The sequence below is a fragment of the Ranitomeya variabilis genome, chromosome 1 (assembly GCF_051348905.1).
Source record: "Ranitomeya variabilis isolate aRanVar5 chromosome 1, aRanVar5.hap1, whole genome shotgun sequence".
NCBI classification, from domain to species: domain Eukaryota; kingdom Metazoa; phylum Chordata; class Amphibia; order Anura; family Dendrobatidae; genus Ranitomeya; species Ranitomeya variabilis.
This window is the reverse complement of record NC_135232.1, coordinates 677,604,687-677,629,499: the sequence shown is the minus strand read 5'-3', so window position 1 is coordinate 677,629,499 and position 24,813 is coordinate 677,604,687. Positions and strand designations below refer to the sequence as shown.

Here is a 24,813-nt window from a genome sequence, read left to right as displayed (position 1 = left end):
AGAAGACTGCAAGTTTCTCCCCTGAAATGACCAGACGTGATGGACAACAACATGGGTGAACATCTGCCCATATTCCTTACTGCCCAGCTGGGACCCATATCTATAAGATCCTTCCCTATTAGCTAGAGCGGCTCCTGTTCTGGCAGACATAAGCAGTCTAAGGCCGGTTTCACACGTCAGTGGCTCCGGTACGTGAGGTGACAGTTTCCTCACGTACCGGAGACACTGACACACGTAGACTCATAAAAATCAATGCATCTGTTCAGATGTCATTGATTTTTTGCGGACCGTGTCTCCGTGTGCCAAACACGGAGACATGTCAGTGTTCCTGGGAGCGCACGTTTTACACGGACCCAATAGAGTCAATGGGTCCGCGTAAAACACGGACCTCACACGGACATTCTCCGTCTGGGGTCCGTGTGCGTGCAGGAGACAGCGCTACAGTAAGCGCTGTCCCCCCCACATGGTGCTGAAGCCGGTATTCATATCTTCCCTGTAGCAGCGTTTGCTATAGAGAAAATATGAAGAATAGTGTTAAAAATAAAGATCCATGTGTCCGCCGCCCCCCCACCCCCTGTGCGCCCCCCCCCCGCTGGTCAGAAAATAATTACCCGCTCCCTCGCTCCTTCCTGGTCTGGCCACGCCTCCTACTGTATGCGGTCACGTGGGGCCGATCATTTACAATCATGAATAGTCGGCTCCGCCCCTATGGGGGGTGGAGCCACATATTCATGACTGTAAATGATCGGCCCCACGTGACCGCATGCAGGAGAAGCCGCGGCCAGACCAGGAAGGAGCGACAGCCGACGGGGGACCCGGGTAAGTATTTTCTGACCAGCGGGGGGGCGCACAGGGGGTGGGGGGGCGGCGGACAACTAAATCTTTATTTTTAACACTATTCATATTTTCTCTGCAGCAAACGCTACTGCAGAGAGGATATGAATCGCAGCTTCAGCAGCTTCAGCACCATGCAGAGTGGGTACCACACGCTCCGTGTGGTACCCACTCGCCATACGGGCGGCACACGTGTGCCGCAGGTATGGCCTCCGTGAGTTCCCAGGCACACGGACACGGATAACTCCGGTACCGATTTATTCCGGTACCGGAATTATCTGGACGTGTGGGACAGCCCTAAAGTGGTCTCTGCACGTAAGATATCTGGGTAGCCGGAGTTCCATTTGTCTGTTCGGCCTCAACCCAAAACAGACTCTTTTGCCCCAAAACAAACTATTTTGCCCCCAAACAGACAACTCCAGTACCCAAAAGCAGACTCCTTTGCCAAAACTGACTCCTTTGCCCCAAAAAAAGCAGACTAATTTGCCCCAAAACGGACTTGTCCAATACGCACTACTCTACCCAAAAGCAGACTCCTTTGCCCAAAACAGACTTTTTTGTTCAAAAATGGTCTCCTTTTCCCAATATGGTCTCCTTTTCCCAATAACAGACTTTTTTGCCCCAAAACAGACTCCTTTGCCCAAAATGGACTCCTCTGCTAACTGATGCAAAAGAAAGCAGAAGGACCCCACTGATTATTGCTGAGTGTCATTACGTGTCAGTTTTCAAGAATGGAAGAAAAAGTTCTGCATATTGTTCTATTTCTTCCTCTCTAAAAATCATCACAAAACGGAAACCCAGACTGACCCTGTACCAATCATTGGGGTCCCTCTTCTGTTTGCCACAGCCAGTAAACTGGTTCATTTTCAGCATGAATTCCATTTGTCTAAAACGGAACTGACAAATGAATCATGGACATGTGAACAGAGCCTTAGTCTAGAGCCACGCAGTCATGGGTGACATGAAGAGATCAGTGCTGCATGGTGTGACATCACATCTGATGAACGTCAATGGAGTCGGGTGGACCGGCCCCATAGACTTTAATGTAATCTTAGCCTTCCATGTGATTCCATAATCACAACCAAACTCAGTTTATGACACGACTGTGGGCAAAAAATGACGTTTTTTTCATCTGACACTAAACTTAGAGTATGTGTATACTATGTCTGATACTATTGGAAACTATTCACATTGACTTCTTCTTTGGAATGTGGCACCTAGAAAGTCATGTAACCTGAATAATGGGAAAGTCACGTTGTGTGACAAGAGGCACAAGGTCTTATTACAATCTGCATTGTTTGGCAGATCACAATGGAGCTTTTGGCGTAGAAAATGCCCGAACCCGTTACTGGACCCAGTGAAACATTTATTTGGGCTAAAAAACATTTTTGCAACTGGGTTTAATTATAAAGTTTGCACTGATTGCTTTCTATAACCTCTATGTGGCACTGCCTGTTTCTGGCTGCAGAATGAGTTAACTGAGAATTCCTCAGTGAGCTTGCTTTGACATCATCCAGAACTTCTCGGTTACAAAGCTGCACGGAGATATATATCTTTTTATTGAGGCGGGATCAGCGCAATAATAATTCTGTTGTGTTTTATATATATGTAGTACAAAACTAATATTGTTTTCAATCAAAAGCAAAATAAAAAATATATACATATAAATACATTTCATAAAAACAAATAAGAAATATAAATATAAAATAATATAATAAAATAATATAAATAAATAATATAATAAATACAATATAATAAAAATAAAATGTAGTAAAAATGAAAAACAAAAATACAAAAAAAAAATAGATGTGCATACATATGTACTATGGGGAAAATAAGTATTGGATACACTGCCGATTTTGCAAGTTTTCTCACCTACAAAGAATGAAGAGGTCCGTAATTTTTATCATAGGTACACTTCACCTGTGAGAGAGAGAGAATGCTAAAAAATAATCCAGAAAATCCCATTGTATGATTTTTACATAATTAATTTGCATTTTATTGCATGAAATAAGTATTTGATACAATAGAAAAACAGAACTTAATATTTGGTACAGAAACCTTTGTTTGCAATCACAGAGCTCAGACGTTTCCTGTAGTTCTTGACCAAGTTTGCACACTGCAGCAGGGATTTTGGCCCACTCCTCCATACAGATCTTCTCCAGATCTTTCAGGTTTCGGGGCTGTTGCTGGGCAATATTGAGTTTCAGCTCTCTCCAAAGATTTTCTATTGGGTTCAGATCTGGAGACTGGCTAGGCCACTCCAGGACCTTGAAATGCTTCTTACAGAGCCTCTCCTTAGTTGCCCTGGCTGTGTGTTTCGGGTCATTGTCATGCTGGAAGACCCAGCCACAACCCATCTTCAATGCTCTTACTCAGGACAGGAGGTTGTTTGCCAAAATCTTGAGATACATGACCCCATCTGTCCTCCCTTCAATACGGTGCAGTCGTCCTGTCCCCTTTGCAGAATAGCACCCCCAAAGTATAATGTTTCCCCACCATGCTTCACGGTTAGGGTGGTGTTCTTTGCCCTGTACTCATCCTTCTTCTTCCTCCAAACACGACAAGTGGAGTTGATACCAAAAAGTTTAATTTTGGTCTCATCTGACTACATGACCTTCTCCCATGCCTCCTCTGGAGCATCCAGATGGTCATTGGCAAACGTCAAACGGGCCTGGACATGTGGTGGCGTGAGCAGGGGGACTTTGAGTGCCCTGCACAATTTTAATCCATGACAGTGCAATGTGTTACTAACGGTAATGTTTGTGATTGTGATCCCAGCTCTCTTCAGGTCATTGACCAAGTCCTCCCATGTAGTTCTGGGCTGATTCCTGACCTTTCTCAGAATCATCCTTACCCCACTAGGCGAGATCCTGCATGGAGACCCAGACCAAGGAAGATTGACAGTCACCTTCTTCCATTTTCTAATATTTGTGCCAACAGTTGTTGCCTTCTCACCAAGCTGCTTGCATATTGTCCTGTAGCCCTTCCCAGCCTTGTGCAGGTCTGCAATTTTGTCTCTGGTGTCCTTAGACAGCTCTTTGGTCTTGGCCATGGTGGAGAGGTTGGAGTGTGATTGATTGAGGTAACAAGTTCAAACAGGTGCAATCAATAAAGGTAATGAGTGCAGAGTAGGAGGGCTTCTTAAAGAAAACTAACAAGTCTGTGAGATACAGAATTCTTGCTGGTCGGTTGGTGATCAAATACTTATTTCATGCAATAAACGCAATTTAATTATGTAAAAATCATACAATGTAATTTTTTTGTTTTTAATTTTTAGATTCTGTCTCTTACAGTTGAAGTGCACCTAGGATAAATGCACAGACCTCTCCATTCTTTGTAGGGGGGAAGTTGCAAAATTGGCATTGTACCAATACTTATTTTCCCCACTGTATATATAGGTCTGGCAAAAATTTAGAGACCACCACATCAAAACTCTGTTATGGGCAGCCCAATCTCCAGACCTGAACCCCATTGAAAACCTCTGGAATGTAATCAGGAGGATGATGGATAGTCACAAGCCATCAAACAAAGAAGAACTGCTTACATGTTTGTGCCAGAAGCAGTGTGAAAGACTGGTGGAAAGCATGCCAAGACACATGAAAGCTGTGATTAAAAATCGTGGTTATTCCACAAAATATTGATTTCTGAACTCTTTCTGAGTTAAAACATTGGTATTATTGATTCTAAATGAGTATTAACTTGTTTTCTTTGCATTATTTGAGGTCTAAAAGCACTGTGTTTTTTTATTTTGACCATTTTTTTTTTGTCATTAAAAAAATACAAAATTTATTGCTTGGAAATTCAGAGACATGTTGTCGGAAGTTTATAGAATAAAAGAACAATTTACATTTTACTAAAAAATATACCTATGAAGAGAAAAATCAGACAAACTGATCATTTTACAGTGGTCTCTTAATTTTTTTTTTTTTTGAAACGTGCAACAGGTTATTACTGTACAGTCATCCAAAATTGATTGAGGTTTATTTCTAAAATAATAAAATAATGCTAGATATAAATATATATTATATTATATATATATATATATATATATATATATATATATATATATATATATATATATAATTTTTTAGGGGGTGATGAAGGCAATAATAATCTTGTTGTACATCTCTCTCTCGCTCTCTGTCTATCTACAGTGCAGACCAAAAGTTTGGACACACTTTCTGATTTAAAGATTTTTCTGTATTTTCATGACTATGAAAATTGTACATTCACACTGAAGGCATCAAAACTATGAATTAACACATGTGGAATTATATACTTACCAAAAAAGTGTGAAACAACTGAAATTATGTCTTTATATTCTAGGTTCTTCAAATAGCCACCTTTTGCTTTGATGACTGCTTTGCACACTCTTGGCATTCTCTTGATGAAATTCAAGAGGTAGTCACCGGGAATGGTTTTCACTTCACAGGTGTGCCCTGTCAGGTTTAATAAGTGGGATTTCTTGCCTTATAAATGAGGTTGGGACCATCAGTTGTGTTGTGCAGAAGTCTGGTGGATACACAGCTGATAGTGCTATTGAATAAGACTGTTAGAATTTGTATTATGGCAAGAAAAAAGCAGCTAAGTAAAGGTAAACAAGTGGCCATCATTACTTTAAGAGAAGGTCAGTCAGCCCGAAAAATTGGGCAAACTTTGAAAGTGTCCCCAAGTGCAGTGGCAAAAACCATCAAGCGCTACAAAGAAACTGGCTCACATGAGGACCGCCCCAGGAAAGGAAGACCAAGAGTCATCTCTGCTTCTGAGGATAAGTTTATCCGAGTCACCAGCCTCAGAAATCGCAGGATAACAGCAGCTCACATTAGAGACCAGGTCAATGCCACTCAGAGTTCTAGCAGCAGACACATCTCTACAACAACTGTTAAGAGGAGACTTTGTGCAGCAGGCCTTCATGGTAAAATAGCTGCTAGGAAACCACTGCTAAGGACAGGCAACAAGCAGAAGAGACTTGTTTGGGCTAAAGAACAAAAGGAATGGAAATTAGACCAGTAGAAAACTGCTTTGGTCTGATGAGCCCAAATTTGAGATCTTTGGTTCCAACCACCGTGTCTTTGTGCGACGCAGAAAAGGTGAACGGATAGACTCTACATGCCTGGTTCCCACCGTGAAGCATGGAGGAGGAGGTGTGATGGTGTGGGGGTGTTTTGCTGGTGACACTGTTGGGGATTTATTCAAAATTGAAGGCATTCTGAACCAGCATGGCTACCACAGCATCTTGCAGCGGCATGCTATTCCATCCGGTTTGCGTTTAGTTGGACCATCATTTATTTTTCAACAGGACAATGACCCCAAACACTCCTCCAGGCTGTGTAAGGGCTATTTGACCAAGAAGGAGAGTGATGGGGTGCTACGCCAGATGACCTGGCCTCCATAGTCACCAGACCTGAACCCAATCGAGATGGTTTGGGTTGAGCTGCACCGCAGAGTGAAGGCAAAAGGGCCAACAAGTGCTAAGCACCTCTGGGAACTCCCTCAAGATTGTTGGAAGACCATTTCCGGTGACTACCTCTTGAAGCTCATCAAGAGAATGCCAAGAGTGTGCAAAGCAGTCATCAAAGCAAAAGGTGGCTACTTTGAAGAACCTAGAATATAAGACATAATTTCAGTTGTTTCACACTTTTTTGTTAAGTATATAATTCCACATGTGTTAGTTCATAGTTTTGATGCCTTCAGTGCGAATGTACAATTTTCATAGTCATGAAAATACAGAAAACTCTTTAAATGAGAAGGTGTGTCCAAACTTTTGGTCTGTACAGTATCTATCTATCCATCCCACATCTATCAATCATCTATCTATCTATCCCGTATACAGTATATCTATTATCTATTTATCTATCTATCTATCTATCTATCCATCATCTATCTATCTATCTATCTATCTATCTATCTATCTATCTATCTATCTATCTATTATCTATCCCATATCTATTATTTATCTATCTATCCCATATCTATTATCTATCTATCTATCTATCTATCTATCTATCTATCTATCCCATATCTATTATCTATCTATCTATTTATCCCATATCTATCTATCTATCTATCTATCTATCTATCCCATATCTATCATCTATCTATCCCATATATATTATCTATCTATCTATCTATCATCTAGCTATCCCATATCTATCTATTATCTATCTGTCTATTATCTATCCCATATCTATTATTTATCTATCTATCTATCTATCCCATATCTATCTATCTATCTATCCCATATCTATTATCTATCTATCTATCTATCTATCTATCTATCTATCTATCTATCTATCTATCCCATATCTATTACCTATCTATCTATTTATCCCATATCTATCTATCTATCTATCTATCTATCTATCTATCCCATATCTATCTATCATCTATCTATCCCATATATATTATCTATCTATCTATCTATCTATCTATCTATCTATCTATCTATCTATCATCTATCTATCCCATATATATCTATTATCTATCTATCTATCCATCATCTATCTATCTATCTATCTATCTATCCCATATCTATTATCTATCTATCTATCTATCTATCTATCTATCTATCATCTATCTATCCCATATCTATCTATTATCTATCTATCTATCTATCTATCTATCTATTATCTATCCCATATCTATTATTTATCTATCTATCCCATATCTATTATCTATCTATCTATCTATCTATCTATCTATCTATCTATCTATCTATCTATCCCATATCTATCATCTATCTATCCCATATATATTATCTATCTATCTATCTATCTATCTATCTATCTATCCCATATCTATCTATTATCTATCCCATATCTATTATTTATCTATCTATCTATCTATCTATCTATCTATCTATCTATCTATCTATCTATCTATCTATCTATCCCATATCTATCTATCTATCTATCTATCTATCTATCCCATATCTATTACCTATCTATCTATTTATCCCATATCTATCTATTTATCTATCTATCTATCTATCTATCTATCTATCTATCCCATATCTATCTATCATCTATCTATCCCATATATATTATCTATCTATCTATCTATCTATCTATCTATCTATCTATCTATCTATCTATCTATACTGTATCTATCTATCTATCTATCTATCCATCCCATATCTATTATCTATCTATCTATCTATCTATCTATCTATCTATCTATCTATCCCATATCTATCTATCTATCTATCTATCTATCATATCTATCATCTATCCCATATCTATCTATATATCTACTTGTCTATCTATTATCTATTATCTATTCAGATAGATATCGATATACCTGTACAACAGGTGTTCAAATTCTATATACTATATATTATTTTGTATTATTATTTTTTTCAATTCAGGGGTAAAGCTGAATCAGCCTTGAATGAATGTAATAATAATATTAATAATAATAAACCTGTTATACATGTGCATGATTGTATGTGTTGGTGTAACAAAAACTAACTGAAAATGTTCCAGAGTGTGCTGACTGAGCCTGCATTTTACAAGCAGCTGCCCCCCAGAGTGGAGGTGACTTCCCTCCTGCCCATGCTGTGCCTACATCATCTGCAGACTGGAATGAATGGGGTGAGCGAAGAGGGAGGAGGGCTGCGCATGCGCGTTACCAGGCTGGGGCTGTGGCGTGCAGCCAGGCTCCCCGACTGATGTGTTACCTGCCCCTCTCCGGAGACTAGCACCAGCCTGGGCGGGTCCATCACTGGAGACCGGAGAAGGAAGATCAGTCCAACCACCCGACGGTAGAAAGGGCAGCAGCAGCAGCAGCACTGGGTGGCAGGAGAGGATGCTGCTCGCAGGACATGACTGATGCCAATGGCTCCTTGGACGGGCAAGCTGCACACACGCCTGGCTGGTAAGGGTCCTCCTCATGCTGCCACCTTACTAGGGTTTGTGTTGATGGCAGATAACATGTCAGATCTGATCATTGCAGAAACACACTGACCAGCAGCAATTCTGTTCTGATTGCAATCTTGCTATGGTGCAGAGTAGAAAGTGATCTTGTACAATGCCAAGGTGGGACATGGTGCAGGGTGGCACACAACTTAGAGGGTAAGGCTGTCACATGAGCCATTTCCAAGGGATCAGACTTTATTTACCTTCAGTAACCAAAATATTCACAAAATAAGATCCCATGTATGAAAACTGAAGGGTGGAAGAGATGACATCTAAAAAGAGAAAAAAATCAGCCATTCATGACTTCCCCTTTCATGCCAAGTTGTATTTGCCTGTGGGAAAGTTGGGTGACATCCTAAATGGCCACCATAGGGATTGTCACCCAACTTTCCAAGACTCCTGACTGTCGGATCTGCCTCTCAGCTGCCCATATGTAGCTTCCTGTTCAGTTCTTTATTCACACTGACAAATAATTCCAATGTAAATTTGTATTCATTTCTCTTATATGTGAAAATGTGACAGTGGGCGAGATCTGGAAAAACGTGTGTGCGGCTTCAATAGCAGAAATACTTGTTATATGACTGTCCACATTTTTTGTTTTGCTTAACAATGGGTTGTACGGTATGTATAGACTGGAAAACCCAGACAAGTGTGACTTTTTCTCGCACCCCAGGCCCATTCATTAGTTATGCGTTTGGCCATTCATTTAAATGACAAGCATGTAATGCAACAACTAATTGCCTGAGGTTCCAACCACAGGAACCAGTGGAGAACAACTACTTGCTTGGTCATCTATTTTTTTAAGAGGGTTCTGTGTTCTTGTTTTGATGACCCTTTACATTTTAGAAGGACAATGTTATTTTATTTTACATAAAAAAAAAATCTAAACTACTTTTTCTTAGTTTTATTTTATTTTTTTTTAGAAAGATGGGTGACAGATGATGAAATCACTATAAATATATGCATCGTCACTCAACTTTTCTAAATTCCTGACTTACCATAGTTCTTCAATAACAAGATATAACTGTATAATTGCCTACCATGGAAAATACATGCGTGACTAGATTTATTTTCATCCAGCTTTTCCATGAACAGATAACAGTTTTGCATATAACTAAGCGATTCATGGTACCTTGGTCTTGCTGAAGGGAGGGACAAGCGACTGTGGGGTGACAATTGGGGTTCCCAGTAGTCTTTCCCCTATGGATTTATCACTGATCCAGGGTAGAAGTAATAAATGCTTTTGGTTAGAATATCCATTTTAATATATGTATCACTCGTTATTAGTGATGAGCGAATATACTCGTTACTCGAGATTTCTCGAGCACGCTTGGGTGTCCTGTGAGTATTTTTTAGTTCTCGGAGATTTAGTTTTTCTTGCCGCAGCTGAATGATTTACATCTGTTAGCCAGGATAAGTACATGTGGGGATTCCCTAGCAACCAGGCAACCCCCACATGTACTTATGCTGGCTAACAGATCTAAATCATTCAGCTGAGGTGATGAAAACTAAAACTCCGAGCACTAAAAAATACTCGGAGGTCACCCGAGCGTGCTCGAGAAATCTCGAGTAACGAGTTTATTCGCTCATCACTAGTCATTATATATGTATCTCCTAATGTAAATCCTAAAGAATGTCTGAAATGTGGGCCTATCATTAAAGGTGATGTACACTATTGAAGTCAGATTACCGGGGGTCCTACACACATCATCTGTTGTCAGCGTATTCACTTCCATAGGAGCTGAGAGCCGCCACTCACAGGTGTACAAAGCCGCCCCGTTCCGGCTCCGGGCACTATTTACAGCTGATATCTGTAGATTAGTGGGGGTGCAGAGTGTCGGACCCTCACCGATCTGATATTGAGGACCTATCATTAGGATTGGTCATCGATATCGAAATTGTTGACAATCTATTGTGCGAGACTACATTGGCAGAACAGGAAAGTGACAACTGAATGGCCATAACTGACTGATCATGGCGTCACACAAGTCAAGTGTCAGTTGTGGACAGAAAGAAAAAAAAAATCAGTCCAACATCACCGGTCACGATTTCGACAGATAGTAATTTCATGTTAATAGTTCATGATTGTCTGAATTTGGACATTTTCTACTATCATCTTATGGGTATGACTTTCTGTAGATGATACCAAGGAGTTTTCTTTAGTCTTTTTTCCTTTTTTTGTTTGCCCTGTGGCCGTGGTTTTTCATATAAAGATATTAATAATCTTTATTTTTTATAATAATCTTTATTTTTATATAGCGCTAACATATTCCGCAGTGCTTTACAGGTTGCACACATTATCATCGCTGTCCCCGTTGGGGCTCACAATCTAAATTCCCTATCGGTATGTCTTTGGAATATTTCAGCCTAATTCATCATTTGCAACTTTTTCAAAACGTTGCCAAATTTTTGGAGAATTCTACTCCAGTATCCTAGTGGAGTTCAACATCTGTCTAATTTTTTTTGCATTTTTTTTCTTTGATTTTGTGCAAAATTATTCAACACGAATGCGCCGTGTTGAAGAATTTGGCGCGAAAAAAGGAAATGAAGACCACAAAACAAGAAAAATCTTTAAAAAAATGCAAATGGTGAATCGCTGCTTTATGCTGTCATGCTCTAAGGCCGATCACCAAATATCAGAGAGTCTGGACCTTACAAAATCACCCTCCCCTTTAAGTTTCCATTGAGCTGTGTCCAGCAGACAACTGTCTATTTGGTCAATGCACTGACCAATGTAAATCACAGAGCTCGTATGCACCAGCTACTTTCCACACTGACATTAGGTCTATGTGGAAAGTATTGCAGCATAGTCTCATGCGTTTTTACATACAAGAACAGTATGGTACCGTATATATAATGGCGGGCAGCTCCTCCACCTGTCTGCGGTGGGGACAAATTACGCGGAGGTGTGCCCAGAATTTGTGGCAGTGACTGGTCCAATAGTGACTGCTGGTGAAATTTCTACAGCCGAAAATCGGAACCATTGATGAATTTCTGCAGGCCCTGTGCCGAGGAATGGGCATACATAGGGGTTTTTGCAACAAATCTTTTCTTCGGGAAAACATAAATTTTACGCCACTGACAAATACCTTACTTGTGGAATTAGTTGCTACTTTGCAAAGAAATTGCTGTGGATTTCCCCCTTTTGCAATGCAAAATCCACAGTGATTCTATGAGAAATCTGCATTTAAATCCCTGTGAAATTCAGATTTCTCATTGGGGTCAAATTACAGCGCATTTTAATATGGTCATTTGGGGGCTCCGTTTTTCAAGATTGGAGGCGGGTTTATGTAAGAACTCCGAATATAGGTAATTTTTTAGTTCTTCCCGGTGTATACAATTGCATCAGGTTTGTATTTTTTTTTTTTGTGTGTGCAAATTACACTCAGGAGTTTTTATATTTATTGGGTATTTGTCCATGTCCAGCATTGGGGTAGATAAGATTTTAATGCAGAGTTCATTTTATAGCTCCAGAACTTTTACAAACTGCATAAGTGCACATTTAAAGGGATTGTCCGACAGTAAAATTTGTATTTATTTATTTTTTTAAACCTGGATCAATTAAAAATAATAAACCAAGGCATACTGCTCTTCTGCCTGTAGTTGTCTGCAGCGGTGCTGTGACTTATGAACATGGCAAGAAACTCCACCTGAAGCTGCTGCACACATCCAAAATGGGCTAACCTACATACATGGGGGGCATTGGACGGGGAGTTTGCATTATCATGTCACGGCCACTCCTTCTGCGGCTGTGCCAGCTGCCGGGACCACCGCCACTCCTCCCGCTCATACTTAGCCGCTGCGGCGCGCTCCTCCTGCAGGCGCGCGTCCTGTCCTTCATTCTTCTCCGCTCCCTGGTTCTCGTCGGGTGCGCGTGCGCACTGCCCACTCCAGCACTTCCTCTTTATGATTTACAGGCACTCTGTATCTCCTCTCTGTGATCCTGGAGGACCGTGACCCGGAAGTCCTTCAGCACGCCATGTATTTAAGGCGATTCCTTCCTTTGCTCCTTGCCTGTCTGTCATTTGTGCTTCTGTGACTCAGGTCCACCTTTATCTTTGCACTGCCTGTTTTGAGTCTCCGCTCTGTCCAGCCAGTTCGGCTTCTCTGCCTTTCCCAGGCTTCCTTGTCTCCTCGTCCAGTCCAGCCTTCCCAGTGTCCGCTCCGTACTCTGTTAGTCTGGTGTCTCTGTCCTTTCCTGCTTCCTTTGTGTCTTCCCCTTCCCAGTGCTCCTTTGGTCTCGCCTGTACTCGGCTCTTACCAAACTGTACTTAATCTTACCCCGCTCTGCCCGTCCTACGCCCAGCTTCTCTATTTTTTACCTCCTACTACCTGTCTCCGGGTTCCAGCTTCTGCGGCAATAGTCTCCCATGGGTCTGCCCCTAACGCTCCCTGTATAGGGGGTGGTCTACCTGGTCAGCTCACCCTTGGGAGGTTCGTTGTCGTGGATCTGCGGGTCCACTCCAGGTGTTCCAAAAGATCTCAATCATTTTTAAAGGGAACCTGTCACCTTGTTTCATGCCTCCCAAACTGCGGGTGGCATGAATCAGGGCCTAGCGGCACAATTGCAGCCAGGTATATATTTCACTCTGAAACGCTTCGGCATTCAGAGAAAATATACTTTCAAGTTCTGGCCAGGCACCATAGACAGAGACAAGACTATTCCTCCTCCACCCCTGGCCGGCTTCTCCCAGGTGATTGACAGTTCTCCCACTACCACTTGTAGCAGCGCTGGGAAGTATCATAGTTATTAAGGTTGAAGGAAGACTTTAAGTCCATCTAGTTCAACCCATAGCCTAACCTAACATGCCCTAACATGTGGATCCAGGGGAAGGCAAAAAAAAAACCCATGTGGTAAGAGTAAGCTCCACCATGGGGAAAAAAAATTCCTTCCCGACCCCACATACGGCAATCAGACTAGTTCCCTGGATCAACAAGTAGCGATCAGGGGCAGCACCAGACTTGTCTAAACATCTGGCCAGGGACAATAGCTTGAGAAAAAACTAGTTTGGCCTCAACAGGTGATTGGCAGATCTCTCCTTAAATACACAGGAGGGAGATACCTATCAATCACCTATAGCAGCGCTGGGAAGAGCCGGGCCAGGGGCGTCACTGGACTAGTCTGGTCTCTCGCTATGCTCTCCGGTCAGATCTTTTAAAACACATTCTGTTTGAAATACTGGAGCATTTCAGAGAAAAACATACTTGGCTGCGATCAGGAAGCCAGGACCTGATGCATGCCGCCTGCAGTTTGGGCAGCATGAATCAGATGATAGTTTCTCTTTAAACAATCCATGCAGACAAAAAATATTTTTGTATTCTGTCAGCCAACCCCTTTAAGAACCTTTGATGAGATCACTCCTAATTGCTAATAATATAATATAATATACAGTGGGTACGCAAAGTATTCAGACCCCTTTTAAATTTTTCACTTTTTGTTTCATTGCAGCCATTTGGAAGATTCAAAAAAGTTCATTTTTTTCTCATTAATGTACACTCTGCACCCCATCTTGACTGAAAAAAAACCCCAGAAATGTAGAAATTTTTGCAAATATATTAAAAGAAAAACTGAAATATCACATGGTCATAAGTATTCAGACCCTTTGCTCAGTATTGAGTAGAAGCACCCTTTGAGTTTTGAGTCTTCTTGGGAATGATGCAACAAGTTGTTCACTCCTGGATTTGGGGATCCTCTGCCATTCCTCCTTGCAGATCCTCTCCAGTTCCATCAGGTTGGATGGTGAACGTTTGTGGACAGCCATTTTCAGGTTTTTCCGGAGATGCTCAATTGGGTTTAGGTCAGGGCTCTGGCTGGGCCAGTCAAGAATGGTCACAGAGTTGTTCTGAAGCCACTCCTTTGTTATTTTAACTTTGTGCTTAGGGTTGCAGTCTTGTTGGAAGGTGAACCTTTAGCCAAGTCTGAGGTCCAGAGCACTGGAAGAGGTTTTCAACCAGGATATTTCTGTACTTGGCAGCATTCATGTTTCCTTCAATGACAACCAGTCGTCCTGTCCCTGCAGGTGAAAAACACCCCCATAGTATGATGCTGCCACCACAATGTTTCACTGTTGGGATTGTATTGGGCAAGTGATGAGCAGTGCTTGGTTTTCTCCACACATACCGCTTAGAATTATCACCAAAAAGGTATATCTTCGTCTCATCATACCAGAGAATCTTATGTGTTTTTTAGCAAACTCTCTGCGGGCTTTCATATGTCTTGCACTGAGGAGAGGCCATAAAGGCCCAACTGGTTAGTATGCAGTGATCGTTGACTTTGTGGAACTTTCTCCCATCTCCCTACTGCAGCTCTGGAGCTCAGCCACAGTGATCTTGGGGTTCTTCTTTACCTCTCTCACCAAGGCTCTTCTCCCACGATTTCTCAGTTTGACTGGACTGCCAGGTCTAGGAAGACCTCTGGTGGTCCCAAACTTCTTCCATTTAAGGATTATGGCAGCCACTGTGCTCTTAGGAACCTTAAGTACTGCAGAAATTCAGTTGTTACCTTGGCCAGATCTATGCCTTGCCACAATTCTGTCTCTGAGCTCCTTGGCCAGTTTCTTTGACCTCATAATTCTCATTTGGTCTGACATGCACTGTGAGCTGTGAGGTCTTATATAGACAGGTGTGTGCCTTTCCAAATCAAGTCCTATCAGTTTAATTAAACACAACTGGACTCCAATGAAGGAGTAGAACCATCTCAAGGAGGATCACAAGGAAATGGACAGCATGTGACTTAAATATGAGTGTCTGAGCAAAGGGTCTGAATACTTTTGACCATGTAATATTTCATGGATGATATATGTGTGCAACATACAGTTTGCACTTTGCACACATTCAATGTGTGCAAACTGTAAAGTGCTGCGGAATAAGTTAGCGCTATATAAAAATAAAGATTATTATTATTTCAGTTTTTCTTTTTTAATAAATTTGCAAAAATTTCAACATGTCTGTTTTTTTCAGTCAAGATGGGGTGCAGAGTATACATTAATGAGAAAAAAAATGAACTTTTTTGAATTTATCAAATGGCTGCAATGAAACAAAGAGTGAAAAATGTAAAGGGGTCTGAATATTTTCCGTATCCACTATACTTGAATGAAAAATGGGCTGAATTTGACCTTTGTGACTAACCCCCTGCTGACTAGAGATAGAATTTGGGACGAACCTCAGCAATGACATCACAACATGACATCACGTGTCAGGTCAGAAGAATGCTGCAGACTACTGCTACGATGCATAAAGATGTCACTTTCTAATTGATGGGCCGGCTGCCGCCAGTAAAGTCAGATATTTTAATAAATGCCATCATATAATTAATCTCCTTGTCCTTGTGGATAATGCTTTACAAAGTGACATATTATCTGGAGCAACTGGGAAATGGCTGAATGTAACAGCTACTCCACTCTGATACAATTTACTGCCTTTGGCAGATCTAACCATGGGGACAGGAATTGTCTCTTCAAAATTAACCTCTTCCAAACCAAACTATTAAATGCCTTACACCTAAATTTACCATTCACTTATCCCATTATTCCATGCAATCCTTTGTTCCCTGGTGTCAGCCATTTCAGGCTGTGGAGATGGAGGGTATATGCACACGTTGCGAATTCCATTGCGGATTTTTCTGCTCGGATTCTGCAGAATCCGCAGGTAAAATGACCTGCGTTTTACGGCCAAATCCGCTGCGCATCCGCAGCCAAATCCGCAACATGTGCACATACCAGGAAACTGTAGTGTTCATCAGTGGGGGTTACTGAGAATTAAAATATATGCTTGATGATCGTTATTGTATTTCTGAGAACCTCTGGAATAAATTACATCCGGAGCTCCTGTATAGGCCAAAAACACATTTACTAGAATTTTGTATAAGTCATAAATTGTGCTAAAACTTACAAAAAGTTACTGCCAAATTGCACAATATTTTTGATATTTGCCAAAAGTTGAAAAAGTGGTACATGGAATTCAGGAAGGGCTACATGGAATACCGGGAGTGGTACATGGAGTATAGGGAGGGCTACATAGAGTACAGGGAGGGCTACATGGAATACAGGGAGTGGTACATGGAGTACAGGGAGTGGTACATGGAGTGCAGGGAGTGGTACATGGAGTACAGGGAGTGGTACATGGAGTATAGGGAGGGGTGCATGGAGTACAGGGAGGGGTACATGGAGTACAGGGAGGGCTACATGGAGAACAGAGAGGGCTACATGGAGTACAGGGAGGGCTGCATGGAATACAGGGAGGGCTGCATGGAATACAGGGAGGGCTACATGTAGTACAGGGAGGGGTGCATGGAGTACAGCAAAATGTCGTGTGTACTGTCGGGATCAACAAAACTGTATTCAGATATTCAGATAGGAACCCCTGCGGAGCCAGCGGAGTCACTGTGGACACTGCATAGTATCCTGTTGGCAGTGGCTTACATATCATTGATGCAACCTGTGTGCACAAGGGCCCAAGAGGTAAAGAGGCCCATTTCCACCTACAAAGCAGGTTGAATTGTGCATTATGATGACCTATTGGACTGTAATGGGCCCATATATTGTTCTTACACAAGGGTCTCTTATGTGTCCAACAGTGCACATACCCCAAAATGCCTCATTTACAATGCTCCAGTGTAAGGGCTTATTCACACATCAGTTTTTCTCGTAGGAGTGCTGTGTTTTTCACAGATAACACTCGTACATATAAAATCATAGTATGATAAAGCTGGAAGGGACCTCCAGGGTCATCGTGTTCAACCCCTTGCTCAATGCAGGATTCACTAAACCATCTCAGACAGATGTCTGTCCAGCCTCTGTTTGAAGACTTTAATTGAAGGAGAACTCACCATTTCTCGTGGCAGCCTGTTCTACTCATTGATCACCCTCATTGTCAAAAAGTTTTTTTCTAATATCTAATCTATATCTTCTTTCAGTTTCATTCAATTGCTTCTGGTGTTTCCATGTGCAAATTATTATTATTATTTATTTATATCACCATTGATTCCATGGTGCTGTACATGAGAAGGGGTTACATACAAATTACAGATATCATTTACAGTAAGCAAACTAACAATTACAGACTAATACAGAGGGGTGAGGACCCTGCCTTTGTGGGCTTACATTCTACAGGATGGTGGGGAAGGAGACAATAGGTTGAGGGTTGCAGGAGGTCCGGTGTTGGTGAGGCGGTTGCTTCGGTAGTGGTGAGGAGGCAGCGGGGTCAGTGCAGGCTGTAGGCTTTCCTGAAGAGGTGGGTTTTCAGGTACCGTCTGAAGGATCCGAATGTGGTTGATAGTCGGACGTGTTGGGGCAAAGAATTCCAGAGACTGGGGGATATTCGGGAGACGTCTTGGAGGCGGTTGGGTGAGGAGCGAATAAGTGTGGGGGAGAGAAGGAGATCTTGGGAGGACCGGAGATTTCGTGAGGGAAGATAGCGGGAGATTAGTTCAGAGATATATGGAGGAGACAGGTTATGGATGGCTTTGTAGGTTAGTATTAGTAATTTGAACTGGATATGCAGAGGGAATGGGAGCCAGTGTGAAGAGATTTGAAGAGGGGGGAAGTGGAGGAGTAGCGAGGAGAGAGATGAATTAGTCGGGCAGCAGAGTTAAGGATGGACAGGAGAGGTGCAAGGGTGTTAGCAGGGAGGCCACAGAAAAGGATTTTGTAGTAGTCAAGGTGGGAGATGATGAGGGCATGCAAAAGCATTTTAGTAGATTGACGGTTGAGGAAAGGATGGATTCTGGAGATAATTTTGAGCTGGAGGCGACAGGAGGTGGAAAGAGCTTGGATGTGTGCTTGAAGGACAGGGCAGAGTCAAGGGTTACTCTGAGGCAGCGGACTTCCGGTACGGGGGAAAGCGTGATGTCGCAAATTGCAAAAGATAGGTCAGGTAAGGAAGATCTATGAGATGGAAGAAAGATGAAGAGTTCAGATTTGTCCACATTGAGTTTGCGGAAGCGAAGAAGGAGGATATGGCTGATAGACACTCCAGGATTCTGGACAGCAGAGAGGTGACGTCTGGGCCAGAAAGGTAGATCTGAGTGTCATCAGACTTTATGAGTTGTCCCAGGCCAAGTGTAAAGATTGAGAAGAGTAGGGGTCTGAGAACAGAGCCTTGGGGGACTCTCAACAGAGAGAGGGTGGGATGAGGAGGTAGTGTGGGAGTGGGAGACGCTGAATGTGCGGTTGGAAAGGTATGAGGAGATCCAGGATAGGGCAAGGTCTTTGATGCCAAAGGAGGAGAGGATCTGTAGTAGGAGGCAGTGGTCAACTGTGTCAAAAGCAGAGGACAGGCCTAGAACGAGGAGTACAGAGTATTGTCCATTAGCTTTGGCTGTAAGTTGGTCGTTAGTAATTTTGGACAGGGCTGTCTCAGTTGCGTGATGGGGGCGAAAACCAGATTGTAGATTGTCAAAGAGCAAGTTAGAGGAGAGGTGGGAGTAAAGTTCAGCGTGGACGTGCTGCTCCTGGAGTTTGGAAGCGAATGGGAGCAGCGATATTGGGCGATAGCTGGACATAGCAGTTGGATCGAGGGTTGGCTTTTTAAGGATAGGCATGATTGTGGCATGTTTGAAAGCAGAAGGGAAGGTGTCAGAAGTTAGTGATAGGTTGAAGAGGTAGGTTAGGGATTGGATAAGAGTCGTGGTGAGGTTGGGGAGGAGATGGGATGGGATGGGGTCTAGCGCACAGGTGGTGAGGTGCGATTTGGAGAGTAGACAATTAAGCCCCCTTCAGTGATGTTGGATAAGGAGGTTATGGGGTTCGGGCATTGGTCTGGTATAAAAAGGGGTTGTAGTGGTTGAACAATGAAGACTTGCCTTGTTTGGTCGATCTTATTTTTAAAGTGTGTGGCAAAGTCCTCAGCAGAGATGAGGGAGGTTGGAGGGGGCATTGTGGGGCAGAGGAGGGAGTTAAAGGTTTTGAATAACTGTTTGGGGTTGTAGGATAGGGAAGATACGAGGGTTGTGAAGTAGGCCTGTTTAGCAGAGGTGAGAGCAGATTTGAAAGCGAGTGTTGCCTGTTTGAATGCAGTAAAATTGTCTTGCGAATGTATTTTCTTCCAATGCCGCTCTGTAACCCTGGACACTTGCCGGAGCTTTTTAGTGGTGTTGTTGTGCCACGGTTGTCTATTGATATGTCGCACTCTGCCATGAACGAGAGGGGCAACCGTGTCAATAGCTGATGCCAGAGTGGGATTGTAGAAAGCAGTGGCACTGTCTGTATCGTGGAGTGAGGATATGGATGGCAGTGGTAGGATTGAGTCTGAGAGTGTGTGGGTGTCTAGGTGTGCAAGGTTTCTGCGGGGGTGCGCATGTTGCTGAACATGGGTGACCAGTGAGGAGGACAGGGATGAGAAAGTGAGCAGATGGTGGTCGGATAGAGGGAGAGGGGAGGTGGGAAAGTTAGAGAGCAGAGATGGGTGAAGACCAGGTCTAGTGTATGTCCGTCTGTGGGTGGCTGCGGAGGACCACTGAGTAAGTCCAAAAGATGAAGTAAGGGACAGAAGTATGGAGGCTGTTGACTAAAGGGTATCAGTGGGGATGTTGAAGTCACCTATGATGATGGTGGGAATATCAGCAGAGAGAAAGTGAAGAAGCCAGGTGGAGAATTGGTCAATAAAAGGCAGTGGCCGGGCCCGGAGGTCGGTATATGACGGCCACTTGGAGGTTGGAGATAGAGTAGAAGTGGACTTCAAAAGAGGGGAGGATAAGGGAGGGTAGAGGTGGGATTGGGTTAAAGGTGCAGTTTGAAGAAAGAAGAAGACCCACTCCTCCACCATGTCTGTTGCCGGGGCAAGGGGTGTGGGTGAAGTGGAGGCTGCCGTAACACAGTGCAGCAGGGGAGGCGGTGTCAGAGGGTTTTAGCCATGTTTCTGTGAGGCCGAGGGAGGCAAGCTTGTGAGAGAGAAAAAGGTCATGAATCACATGAAGCTTATTGCAGATTGAGCGGACATTCCAGAGTGCTCCAGAGAGAGGGAGCAGGGGGGTGGGCGTCAGGGACATGGGTTTTATGTTGGAAAGATTGTAGTAGTTCATATTAGATAGGGAGCGGTAGGAGGGGATAGTGATAGGAGGTATAAGCTGTGGGTGTCCAGGGTTGGGAGATATGTCGCCAGCAGTGAGGAGAAGTAGAGAAAGGGAGTGCAGGTGGGAGAAGGAGAGTGGCCGGCTTGTTTGATGTTTTATTAGGACAGATTTAAGGTTGAGGAGCAGGTCAACAGAGGAGGAGAGGTGGGTAGGTAAGAAGAAAGGGTAGATGATTATTTGGTTAGAATGAGAATAAGTATGATCCCTCTACACTGTGACAGGCCTTCAGATATTTGTAGAGAGCTATTAAGTCTCCTCTTAGCCTTCTCTTTTGCAAGCTAAACATTCCCAGAACCTTTAACCATTCCTCGTAGGACATACTTTGCAGTCCGCTCTCCATCCTGGTAGGTCTTCTCTGAACTTGCTCCAGTTTTTCAATGTCTTTTTCTTAAATGTGGTGCCCAGAACTGGACACAGTATTTCAGATGAGGCCTTACCAAGGAGGAGTAGGGAGAGGATAATGACTTCACATGATCTAGACTGTATGCAGTAGCTTAGCTACCCGGGGGGGGGAGGGGGGGAAACACTCCGGGTTACATCACAGCGACAAACCTTCTCTGTGATACATACCTCCCGTCGACTATACAACCTTTAACCACGCTACATACCTCCCCCCTCTGCCTAAAGCCGTGGGGCTTGGCACTTATCCTAAACCGACTAGAGACCCCTCTCAGTCGTCCCTGACAGTCAAACCGTCTGTCAAAGTCAGGGCCTGGCACTGAACCCTTACGTCGGTATTCGTCAACCCTTTCCGTCACATCCTTTCATAACGATGACCCCTTGTCATCTCGTCTGCTACAGGATATTCCGCTTAAGTCACTGAGCCCTGAGCTAACTGAGGAGTCACTATTTCTAGCTCTTCCATCTGACCACCTTCGGTTCTCTCTCAGTCGATCTCTCCTATTGTCTTTCTTCGGAGAGCAGCTCTTCTCTTTACGTCTATATCCTCTGTTAACTTCAGCTTGAGGACTTCCAGGCTTTAGAGCACCTCTTCGCCTCTCTGGCAGCTGTTTATTAACTTGCAGTCTCTCAAGTCTCAGCTGCTCTACCTCCCTTAGGTATGCCATGCGATATTCCAGAAGCATGCGGATATTCCTAATACTCTCTCTGGATCCGACAACCAGGAATGGAACCATCCCATCTTCATCCATGACCTGGACCTCTTCATCGGTATCCGCAGTCTCTTCAGACCGGATTTATCCACCATCTCCTGCATCACTCTCCCAAGTTTCCCAATGACTTTCGCCACCAGAGCTTTGGGTACTTGGACTGTGTCTTCCACTAAGCCCAGCCGACTAAGAGCCTTCCTTTCATGCTCCAAACGTCGAACGGCTTCATCATTCTTCAAAATGATCCTCTGTTTTGTACGGAGGCAGTGTAGGTGCATATCCCTCAGGACAGCCACCCGCTTCACTGTGACTTCCCTAGTCGACAGTATGACCAATTGCTGAGTCTCAGGCGCCCAGTGCACACTACATGCCTCTACCGCCTTTCTAAATGCCTCATGCACACCCTTCCTGACGCACGCTTCTCGCATGTCTTCGGGTACATCAATCGCGGTCTTGAAGAGCGGGGTCTCACTCTCTTCATAGACAGACGGCTCCCTTTTTGCCTCTGACCTTTCCACCAAGACGTCTGTCACGACCGGGTGACTCTCTTGTTCCGCTTTTAGCACGAACTCTTCCTCAGTCTTTTCTTCCGCTTGAGCCTTCGCCAAGATGGGCATTGGCAACTCCTCTGCCAGGCAGCGACGTTCCTCCTCTCTCTGGAGAAGCTCCTGCTGATGCTTTTCTTGAGCCATTCTGAGAACACCCATATCTTTCAATATGGCCCTATTCATGGCCTGACACGCTGATAGGTGACCTCTGAGTTCGACGACCTCCTTCTCTAGGTCACCCATTTTGTGCTCAATTGCTTGCCTCAGGACCCTTTCTTGTTCAACAGTTTCTTTAAGCAGCTCTATGTTATGGTCCTGCTCTCTTTTGGCCAGCACATGTTGCACCACCAATTCTCTAATTAGATTTTCAGAAGGGCTCTCTTGCCCACCCAGACTCTGCCTCTTCAGAGTTCCACCTGTTTCTGCATCCACCTCTATGGTCTCTCCTGGGCTCTTTGTCTGTTTATTCTTAGGTACCTCTGGACTCTTGGTAACTTCAGAGTTCTTCATTTCTTCAGCATCAGGTACTTCATCATACTGAGCCACTTCACTCTTTCCAGGCATTGCACATGTGGGTCTACTACAGGTCTGTTCTTACCCCAGCCCGTCACTAACTATCTCAGTGCTAGGGTTTGTCAGAGATAAAGTGACCTCCTCATCAAGGACAATAACGTTATCTGCACCTGACCCTGTCTCTTCCTCACCATCTTTCTTCTCAGAGGGTCAGAGGGTGTAACCTGTCCCACCTTTTTGTGTCCCCCGCGACGAGATGAAGATTTGTGATTTTTACTCGGCTCCTCCTTACTGCACTCTTTTCCCTTTGCGCTTGAGTCACAGTCTGAACAGGAGTCACCCCCTCTCACTCTGTCATCCTGGAACAGCAAGTCCCCACTTAAACAGGTGTCAGACCCACACTTTCTTCCAGTCACCCGGAACTCTGGACTGTCGACCTTAGGTGTCGCTATCTCCTTTTCATACATCACACCACTCGGAATCACTACAGCCGCCTGTTGTGGTGGGGCTCCCTTAGGGTCATTCCGTCTCTGTTCCGAGCAATCAGACACTCCCCTTTCCTCCCACAAGTCCCAAAACCTTTCAAAGTCCTGGCCTATTACAACAGGGAATGGCAAGTCTGAGACTACAGGTACATCATGGCTGGCAATAATAGTGGGCGTCTCAATGATTACCCTGGACACCGGATAATCCCTAGCGACCCCATGAACGCAGTGGACTTCCATCTTCCTTCTGGGAATCAGATAGACAGGGAGTGTGGCGCTCACCAGCGTCACCAGGCTCCCTGAGTCCAGAAGTCCAGTCACGCACACGCCATTGACTCCTACAGAACAACTCTGTGACATCTTATCAGACGAAAAGTCAGTACAACATTCTTAACATGCGCTGTTCGAACAGTGAACCCGACAACAGTTCATCAGCAAATTCGCCGCCGCCCCTTTTTGAGCCACCACCCCTATTTGGGTCGCCGACCCCTTATTGGACTCCACCCCCTTTTGGGTTACCGCCCCCTTGTGGACCATTTTCTCCTTTAGGGCCACCACCCCTTTTAGGGACTCCACTCCCTTTTGGGCAACTACCCCCTTTTGAGACGTAGCCCCTTTTTGGCCAACCATAATTATTTGGGGTCACCGCTCCATTTTGGGACTCCACCCCACTCTGGGGTACACCCTGTGGACTTCCCACAGTACTCTCAGGCCCCAGTTCGCACAGCACACCAATGTGACTTTGGCCTGGCACAGGCCCTTTAAGAGTCTGCACACTCTAAACCAGCAATGTCTTTTTTTTTTTTCCTCTTTTGCTGCAACTGCAGCTCCGGCTGCTGCAGAACCTCTTGCTGCAACTGCACTGCACGTAACCACCGCAGACTTCGTGGACCCGCCGATCCACAGCAAGCCGCTTGTCACCTTCGAGGACCCGCCGATCCAGAGCAAGCCTCTTGTCACCTTCGTGACCCCACCGAGCCACAGGAAACTTCGTGGCCTCACCGAGCCACAGCAGGCTGACTCTCAGGAAAAAAAAAAAAAACTCAGTCTCTCACTGACCCCGGTCAGAACAACACAGATTTCAGTCTGTTACGCACCCGGCTTTAACACAGCCCAAATATAGTTTCTCACTGATCCCGATCAGCATAATACACGGTTTTCAGACTGTCACCCGTTGGCAACTTCACGGGTTCCTGGACACCCCTCAGCCTCAGAGGTGCCCAGACACAACAGTTTTCTCACTGACCCCGGTCAGTATTTACACACGGTTTTCAAGACCGTTACCCGTCATTGCCGCACAGGTTCCTGGGACCCTCTTCTCCTCGAAGGTATGCC

At 43.9% G+C, this 24,813-nt stretch overlaps 1 protein-coding gene across 2 annotated transcripts in view; it reads left to right on the top strand.

Moving 5' to 3' along the window:
- Nucleotides 1-8,452: 8,452 nt before the first annotated feature.
- The window catches only part of ARMH4 (armadillo like helical domain containing 4), a 175,173-nt gene continuing 158,812 nt past the window's right edge, over nucleotides 8,453-24,813 (top strand). Inside the window, exon 1 of one of the 2 annotated variants that reach the window (XM_077264932.1) lies at nucleotides 8,453-8,712. In XM_077264932.1, the coding sequence (XP_077121047.1) occupies nucleotides 8,667-8,712 (46 nt within the window). In that variant the 5' untranslated portion in view covers nucleotides 8,453-8,666. The remainder of the gene's footprint in view (nucleotides 8,713-24,813) is intronic. The other variant, XM_077264941.1, reaches the window with a different exon arrangement.